General features: G+C 34.2%; 1 protein-coding gene across 1 annotated transcript; it reads right to left on the reverse strand.

Annotated features, from left to right (window-relative positions):
- Positions 1-6,573: 6,573 nt before the first annotated feature.
- Positions 6,574-9,256, reverse strand: LOC110775051 (transcription factor bHLH101-like). The gene is made up of 3 exons (XM_021979652.2): positions 8,827-9,256; positions 7,930-8,298; positions 6,574-6,871 (listed from the first exon to the last, which is right to left on the reverse strand). The coding sequence occupies exons 1-3, from the start codon at positions 9,154-9,156 to the stop codon at positions 6,770-6,772; spliced, it is 801 nt and encodes a 266-aa protein (XP_021835344.2). The 5' UTR covers positions 9,157-9,256; the 3' UTR covers positions 6,574-6,769.
- Between the last annotated feature and the right edge of the window lie 708 nt (positions 9,257-9,964).

Here is a 9,964-nt window from a genome sequence, read left to right on the forward strand (position 1 = left end):
GGACGGTCAGCGACACGACGTAATTTCGTTACACGAGCCCATATTAAGTAATATCTAACACTTACTTCGTGCGTTAATTAATTTATTACATTTTTCACTACACTGCGATTAAAGTTCAATTTCAGTTTTTGTTATCTGTCGCATTGAATAAATCTTTGCAAACGCAATTATATTATATTTATGTTTCATCTTATTTATTTGAAAATCAACGCTAACATCGCATCAAGCAAACGTCCACCTCTACCTTGATATTCTCTACAGATCACTTGTTGACGATATCACCAACGACAACAGCAACGAACGACATCATCAGAAGACGACATCAACGAACGACGCTATCAACTACAAGCGACAACGTCTCCATGGTCATGACCCTTAAACTTATTGGATCCCAACGACGACATGTCGCTTCTAAGTGCGACCACTACAGACGACGCAGGTACTATTTATGTGCACATAACTTCGCTCTTTGAGTACCTCACAGGTGTCATCTATTCCACAACGAACAACAGAGACAGCGTAAACAACATTTTAAGCTAACGACGTGTATGCACCCTTGACGCTTGTCCAAACGCCTAACCAATCGCCAAATACAAAACAGAGAAACACACGTCTTTCCCCCTCAACACTGACGAAAAACAAAGCCGACCCAGAATGCTCATGTCCTACTTAAACTATTGTTCTGAATATCCCATAGGCTAAAGTCTCCTTCCATAGATTGCGCCATCCAAACATCTTATCCCTTGTCCTCGTGTTATAGGAAACCTCACAACCCTTCGACTCTTCTTGACATTCGTCATAAGGTTGCTTCGAACCATCCACTTCATTCACCTGTAACTTCAACTCAGTCGTCTGCTACCTATCCTCACATGACATTGCAACCATCTAAAACGATTCAACCATACGCACACTCGACGCAACTTTCTTCTCTAAATTCTTCGCAAGACTACGAACGATTGAAGAAGCTTATATCGCCTTCATACGATAGATGTCGCACAACAGTGACAATAGAGGCACGCCTGTAAACATCAGACAACAGACTAAGATACGACAGTTGGCCATGACACATGTAAAAACATCAGACAGACTAAGATACAATAGTTGGCCATGACGCCTGTAAACATCAGACGACAGATTAATATACGACGGTTGGCCATGACGCCTGTAAACATCAGACGACAGACTAAGATACAACAGTTGGCCATGACGCCTGTAAACATCAGAAGACAGACTAAGATACAACAGTTGGCCATGACGCCTGTAAACATCAAACGACGGACTAAGGTACAATAGTTGGCCGTGACGCCCGCAAATATCAAACGACAGACGAAGATACAAAAGTTGGCCATGACGCTAGATACCTAACTAACGTTGTGTCTTAACATATATGTTTTCGCACAGGTTTTTTGAGAATTACATTCTGTTGTCTCACGCTCGTTAAGAGGGACGATTCTTTCACAAGATGTCAGGTTTACGTCTAATTAAGCTAAGGACACCAACGCCAACATGAAGACGCCAATATACGCATGATGACATCAAGTGCTGTCAAAAATCATGGATGACACCAAGTTGCGACGCCACTGATCAAGATTAAGTATGGAAGACGACGGACAAGACGAAGACAATGACAGATTAGCGTCGACAGCAAATGAACGTGGTGACAGACTTTGAAGATTATTTTCCTAACTTTCGGCTCGCTACAGTTAGGAAAATGGGGGCTATTGTTATGGGTCGTTTCGTACCGCAAGTGTCGTGGTCGGTTCCTATATTTAAGGAACAGTTATGCCTGAGTCATGGAAGACTTGTTGGACAAGGTCAAAGAGGTTATCAAAGATCAAGCAAACGATTAGAGGAGATCAAGGAATCAGTTGAGCAATTCAAGGAGCACTACTAGCATAACTACCTCAACAATACAAGACCTAGAGTTCTATATAAATACCATCAGTCTATAATGAGAAGAGAGGGGAAGACCGACGATAAACCGACTGTCAAACTAGCACCCTCCACTAAATACTTCCCTTCGTAATGGTGTTAACCCCACGACACCATTACCTTCCTCGTAGCCCACTAACTTACGAATGAGAGTAAGCTTCTTTCTCTTATATATATAACTCACAAAGCATGCCACTCAAGAGAACGAACTACTATTGTTTATTCTATACCTTTCCCTTAATCCACTCTTTCTCATATGCCAACATCCCTGACATTACAAAGGCTACGCCATATACACCGATGATAAATACTTATTAGCAATTACCTTTCCTGACAATCCCTAACCCATTATTCTTCGTGTAAATACCTTCTCCCATTTATGCTTCATTCTTAGCTATGTCTACATATACGCAAATAAACATTGTATTTGTACTCGATGGGGCTTTTTATGCCAACAACATAGTGGATTGGTGGACTCATGGCCACCCGCGGTTTTTATCCCTTTCGGGTTTTCCGCGTCACCATCTCTTGTCTCGCCTCTCTTTATTTTCCGCCCTTTATTTCTTGTTATTTATTTGCTATATTTAATCTAGTCGTCTATGTCCCAACCAAAGGTCGTCCATACGAAATTTGGCATAAACACATACTAGTGATCATTGGCGAACCCAGGAATTTGAACTTGGTAGGGCATCGTTTTCCCCATCAACTACAAAACCTTAATCGAAGTTAATTATCACATCAATTTAGTTTATAGTTGTACTTAACTATAGTTGTTCCCCGTGGGTTAATACCATGTAGGTTCAAATATTTCTAACGTTAGAAAATAAAATTCAATACCGGAGTCGCAAATCCAATTTAAAACCAATATATGCTAGTCCATCATGACATAGATTTAGTGGGAAAACAATTGAACATACGGGAAAACAAACGAATGAAAAAAACAAAAGAGAGGAGAAATAAGAAGTAGCGAGTAACGCATAACTAGGATTCGAACCCAGGATCCCATGCAGGAAGCAAATGACTAATAACCACTGTGACAAGACCATTGAATTTTTGTTATAAGTCACGCATATTCTATGTAACTAGTTTTTACAAATAATGGTGGGGCACGTGCCCCACCATACCCAGTTAGTGATGCATTGTTACCATCAAATAGTACGATAACACCTACTTGACACTGCTACTCTTAATTCTTAATTAAATTTCCTGAGGCTCACACTTATGTTCCAATCCACAGGGAATAAGAAGTAGAAGGTTAAGCAAGGAGAAGTCGACCTACGAGTGGGAAATGGAGCAATGATTGAAGACACTCGTCTTGTGCATCTAGTATTAAATAATGCAACTCTTTTTGACATTACTAGTAATATGCGAAATACAATAGTAGTAACATACATTTCAATTTTTTGCACGAATATTGTGACATGTATTCGAGTGAAATTGTGAACGCATGTTTGGTGTTGATTTCCACAAGAAATTGTATAAAAGGGAAAGAGATAGTAGGAGAGACAATATGTCATTTCCTATAATAATTGAAATTGTAGAAAAGGGAAAGAAATATCAGGAGTAGTCTCTGAACTTCAAGTTTTAGCTTGCTATTTCTTTTTATTATTAAATGTTGTTCGCTCTTAGACTCTTAGTCACCCTATTCAAAGCTTCAAACCTTGCATTTTGGGCCTCGTGTATTGAAAATTTATGGATTTCCATATATAATGCCTAGGGGCCTTCGTTTAGCAATGGATCTACTTTTTGGGCTACCCTAGGTGCTTCTGTTCATTAATGTTTCAGATTGCTAATATATTGCTAATTTACTTTTAGCAAAGGTTTTTCCTACATTAAGAAACTGTAGCTAATGTCACATTGGACTCTGAATTAAGTACATAATTGATGTTCATATCTTTTCCTGCCTTCTTGCATTTTTGAGTTGGAATTTCTGTAGCCTCTCATTTTCTTCGCTCAATACTCATAACTTGTGGGTGATATTGTCTTATCGTATACTAATGATAAATAATTACCATGCAGGTACTTCCGAATATGTGAATTTTTGATTTTTAAGTCTAGAAACCCATGCACACTATGGTATACAGGAAACACCAACTCCCAAAGTCAAGGACTCAAGGCTGATAGAGAAGGCAGAAGACCTCTTAACTTGTATTAAACACATGGACATTGATTTTGGGGGTTTTATAGTATTTCTCATATCACGCTTCCTAAGTTACAAAGGAATGTAAAATATAGGCTATTTGTGGATGTTTTGTTGGTTATAATAAATTATCGATTTTGTTAATAATTTTTTATTTTTTAACGTGTGCCAGCTTTCCTGTAGCTGCAATTTTTTTTATATAATAAATATGCATTATTTGTAGCGCACGGAAGATGGAAATAGTTAAATAAATTACACTTTGCAGCGCGCATTGAGCAATGTGAGTTGTAATTACTCAATTTTTTGCAACGTTTTTTATCGCTGCAAAAAAAGGTGTATTTGCAGCCATCACAATTGCAACGACCAAAAACGCTGCAAAAAGCCCCTTTTATGCGCGTTGCAAATGATGTTTTTTCTACTAGTGACTAACTATATTAAAAAAAATACCCCACTATCAGCTAACACTCATTAAATTAATAAGTCAATTCAAATGCCTTAAACTCCGTAGCGGTCAAACCGGTGCGAGTATTAAGGGACGGAGGGTGTACTTATTATTTATTATTTATTTTAGTAATATTATGTTAAGTTCAGTTCAGTTCAGTTCAGTTCAGGAGCATTTAGTTCAGTTCAGTTCAGTTCAGTTCAGTTAATATCAATTCAGTTTAGTTTAGTTCAGTTCAGCTCTAAAGAACAGGGTCTAAGACCTTATAGGACCTTATAAGACCCTATAAGATCTTATAAAGCCTTATAGGACCTTATTAAACTTTTTAAAATTTGATTAGACTTTTTTTAACGTTTATTAGATTATTACTAAACTTTTAACCATTAGAATATTGATAATACTTGATAAATATAAATTTATAAAGCAACTATTATTTAGTTCTTATATTAATAAAAAAATTATGTTATTATTAATAATATTATTTTTTACCCTGTAATAATTATCCAAAATTTGTAAAGTCAAAGTACGATTCATGAACCGATTTGTAAAAAAATATATTTGATTAACTCTTTAATAAACCTCTTTACACTTTGTAGTGGAACTTTATCACGAGCGAAAAATAACTATGTGATACTTCCTACGAGTATTTCACTTAATGCATTGATGTAAAGAAGTAATATTATGATTATTGGAAGTTGTTATTTTAAATTAATGCATCGATGTAAAGAAGTAATATTATTATTATTTGTGTCTCACAAATAGATTGTTCATTTATTTGTGATGTACACATAATTTTAAAAGTGTTTATTATGTTTTTCCTTATAATTATATTGATAGTAATTAATAATAACATATTAATTAATACTTACATATCATTGATAATGATATCATCAATTAGTAACCACAAATTATGTTAATATAATAATATACTTTATTTAATATAACAACGCAAATAATCATAATATTGCATATTTTATTTACGGCTTTAATGGAATTTATACTACGTTATTAGAACTTATACGAACTTATTGAAACTTATAGGAATTTAGTTATAGGAACTTATATATAGGACCTTATTGGAACTTATAGGAATTTATAGGACCTTATTTAACTTATAGAAACTTATCTGAATTTATAGGATCTGAAAATAAGGTCCTATAAGTTGAAGAGAACAAGACTTTAGTAACAGTGTTACAAATAGGGATGCCAACGGATAGGATATGGACCGGATCCTACTAGATCCAGATCCAAATCTGTTTTTCACATATGGATATAGATTCGAATCTGGATCCATGGGTCTAAAATTTTTGGATCCATATTCAGATCCAATGGATCCACGGGTATGTGATTTTTTTTCCTACAAAAAAATAGTATGTTTATCCTACTTTTTACAAAAAAGAAAAAAAAATTACTCCGTATAAAATTATGAATACAACTTTGTTGCAAAATATTTTATTTTGTATAACGGAATGAAGAACATAAATATCAAAATCATAAATAAAAATAAAAATTTAAAGTCATATTATTTTATACATTTTTTAAAATTAAAAGTAAAATTTCTTTTTAAAATGGACTCATGGACAGGATATAGATATCAGAAACAGGATCCTGAAACAGATCCTATCTTTTATAAACGAATTTGGATCCAAAACTGCATGGTCCAAATTTAGAAGATCCGGATCTTATAAAACGGATCTGGATCTTCAGATTCGGACCGGGTCCAGAATCCATGCCCCCTCTAGTTACAAGTATACACGATGGCTACATAATTCATACACATGAGCTAATAGAGGAATCATGATTGGAATCCTTAACAATATTTCTATATCTAAATTGATCCTTGTTCGTAAGCTTGAGAATCACGCGTCAATGATATATTAACCCTTAGATATTGTGATTTAGTTTAATGTATGCATGCGATTTTGGGTAGATGCGAGTGTTCCACTATTAGCATCTCATATATGTTCCCTACATATCATCATTTGGAGCGGAATATGTTGCAATTCCTAACATTTGTAGCTTGCCAGTTGCCAAGGTGTCTAGTTAAGGAGGTCGTTAGTTTGTTATCAAAGCGCTATATGGATCTCTATTATATAGATTATAAATTAGAGAAATTAGGTGTCCAATTATCCATCTACATTACATAAAATATGCTTACTATATATTCTATGGATAATTGTACGTACATGCATATTCATGAAATTTGAATAAAAAGACCAAATCGCTGTTTGCGTTGTTTCTCCTACACTAGGACTCTAGGAGTGTACTCGCATCCGCATCTCCATTTGTTGCTTCAGAAGCAGGGACACTACTACTTCCTTCAACTTTGCGAGGTTCACGTTACAGCTTCCTTCAATCTGTTACACATACATACATAGAACACATGTAACTTAGTGGTAATCAAACTATATATAAATACATAACTATATGCATTCTATTATACGGAGTAGCATTTAATTTCAATTACATAAAGGGTTAGGGCCTAGGGGTTATGTATCAAACAAGTACACCTAACATTTCATTATCTTGTTTTCGTTCAAAATAAAGAAAAACATTTCAATCCGTAAAACAGGTTATATTATCCAACTGTCTTTATTCCTTAACTTTTTGGAAAGCAAAAAAGAAAAAATTAAAAAATATTTTACCACAAACACCATAGAAAACTTAATGGATTACGTGTAAGAGACTCAAATCTAGAAATGATTATTGAACAGGGTTGTCCAATCATACACTACAAGAAATTGTACTATTAACGACGGGAAATTTCGTCGCAAAAGGCCAATAATTGTTGATTAACGACGGGATTTTCTGTCGCGAACCCGTCATAAAAGGGGGCCGTCGTTAATAGAAATCCCGTCGTAAATCCGTCGTAAACCCATCGTAAAAGACATTTGCGACGGTTATTCCCGTCATTATTTGGTTGTTTACCCCGTCGCAAAAGCCTTTTACGACGGGATTTTTGACCCGTCGTAATTAGGTTGTCGTTAAAGATACAAATTCTTGTAGTGATAACAGGGTTCCCTTTTCTTAACGGAACTTGGTCAAACACTTAGTAAAGGGTTTTGGTATATAGGACCGTTAAAGATGTCAAACTCGGGCATTTCTATAAGAGTGGTGAAATTAAAGATGTCACGTGTTTTCTTTTTACTTAATCTGTTAAAAAAATCTATACTAATATATTAAAAGGCGTTTATAAGAATGTATATATACCACGTAGATCCCTAGCCACATCCGGGCCACAAACTAGTTTAAAATTAAGAAGTAGATCAGTTGTAAGATAAAATTATGGTTTCGTCACTGGTCAAGTACTTCCTATACTCTAGAGGTCAAGGGTACTAGACAACAACGTACAACTGACAATGTAGCATGAGAAAGAGTATAAGTCTTGTTTATATATACAAGCTAAGTGACTTACCCACAAATGTATATTGTAGAAAGTTGTTCCTCCAAAGGATTGGAAAGAAGAAACATCAATGACAAGATAACCATTCTCCTCAAGTAGCAAAAGCACCTCAGATATTGATATTCTCTCAAATGTTGATATTTGGATTACCATTTCCTTGTCACCCAATTTATTTGCAGAAACCGAACACGACGTCGTTGTCTCATTAGTTATGCACCTCCTTGAGGTTTTCTCTTGATTGAGTTCCCCTGAACTTCCTTGTAATATTGAAGTTTTTGATAGAAGTTGTTCCATTTTATGAGCTAGATTTTCTACCTGATTTTGTATTTGAGGTATATATTCAAGCACCTGTCCAATTGTCGCTGGAATACTTAGCTTTTTCTGTAACAAAATTTTATACACATTAGATAGGGTCACATTATAATTAACGAATCATAAAGAGTAAATATTTTCTTTAAGCTGTGTTTATAAAAAGTAAAACAATAAATTAAATGTTTTTTTTAGGCCGTGTTTGGTTGGGATGAAAATAATTTGAATTGTACCAACTTTTAATCAAGTAAAATTTATCTTAAATTAATATCAACTTTCAAACATTATTTTTTAGGGACTGGTTAAATACCTAACTAGAAGAAAAATGAGAGAACTTTTATTTAACCGAAACAGAAAAAGTTATTTTTGGTCAATAACTAATAAAAATTAACTAAATTGAGGGAAATGGGAAAATTATTTACTCCAAATTATTTTCCTTCAGTTTGTTTTGTAATGTGTGTAATGGTCTATAAAGATCTAGTACTTTAGTTTATAGTTTGTAAACTTTTATTTTTATGCAAATTTAGCCTATGTCAAAAAAAAATTGACCAAGATCATTTGAGAGAAATTAGTGAGGAAATCAAGAAATGAATTATGTACCCTTTGATCAGTTGCAGGAAGCAAGGCACGTAGAGAGGAATACATGTCATTGATCTTCTTTCTTCTATCTCTCTCATTTGCATTATGATTAAGCTTCTTAGATAACAATGGCTTATCTGTTGAACTTGTACCTTGTGGCGATTCACTTCGCTTATTCCCATGATCACTAGACTCTTGATTACCTCTATAATCTTCAACTTGAGACGAGGATGAAAGATTATTAGTAAGAAAAACAGAATCGAAATCAAAGTTATCAAAGGCTTGGTCTGTCCTTAATTCTAAGGGATACTCCCATCCTAAAGTAGGGCATAAAGGAGACATTGCTAACATTTTTGGGTACGTTGCTTAATTATAACAAATTTAATTTCTCTGGTGAAATTGTTTTGGTAAGAAGCAAAGTAATTTATATGATTCTTATAAAGTTTATTCAAAGAACACAAACTAGTGATGAATAGCTAGTGGGAAAAAAGGATTATATATATATTGTATGGCTCGTGTATACTTGTGTTGATTAATTTAACCAAGGAATAATTAATAGATAAAAACTGGATTTTGATATTAATTAATCATTCTTGCGTGTGCTCGACTCGTGTATGTCTTAAGGAGGCTCGTGAACCAGGTAGTTTAATGTTTGATAACGTACATGATTAATTAACAACTAATCATCTATATATTGTCTTGAAGCAATATTGAAAGCAACTGTTGGATTACTATAAATTATTATGTTTTCCATATATTTATGTACAAGTTGTAACAAAAGAAGACAAAACAAAAAGTGTTGAAATTGGAAATGCATTTTCACCTATGGCTAAGTGGGTTACATAAGAAGACAAATCGACGGTGAAATGGTTGCATCAGGGTGACATACTTGTATTGATAATTTGAGATTTAAATTAATCATTTTTTAATCCAACTAAATTTACCAAGTATGTCAGTTTCTCCCCTATTAATGGGTTCAGTATATGAGTCTTGTTTATATGTTAAGCTAGGCTAGCTATGGTTTTTATATTTGATCCTATTTTCCAAGATTATTTTTCATCGTGTTGATATTAACATGTAGTAAATTCGATCTCTAGATCATAACCTAGCCGGCCGACTTAAGTATGAAGTGGGAGCTAAGAATTAAAAAACCTTAAAT

This window comes from Spinacia oleracea, chromosome 1 (genome assembly GCF_020520425.1).
Source record: "Spinacia oleracea cultivar Varoflay chromosome 1, BTI_SOV_V1, whole genome shotgun sequence".
NCBI lineage: Eukaryota > Viridiplantae > Streptophyta > Magnoliopsida > Caryophyllales > Amaranthaceae > Spinacia > Spinacia oleracea.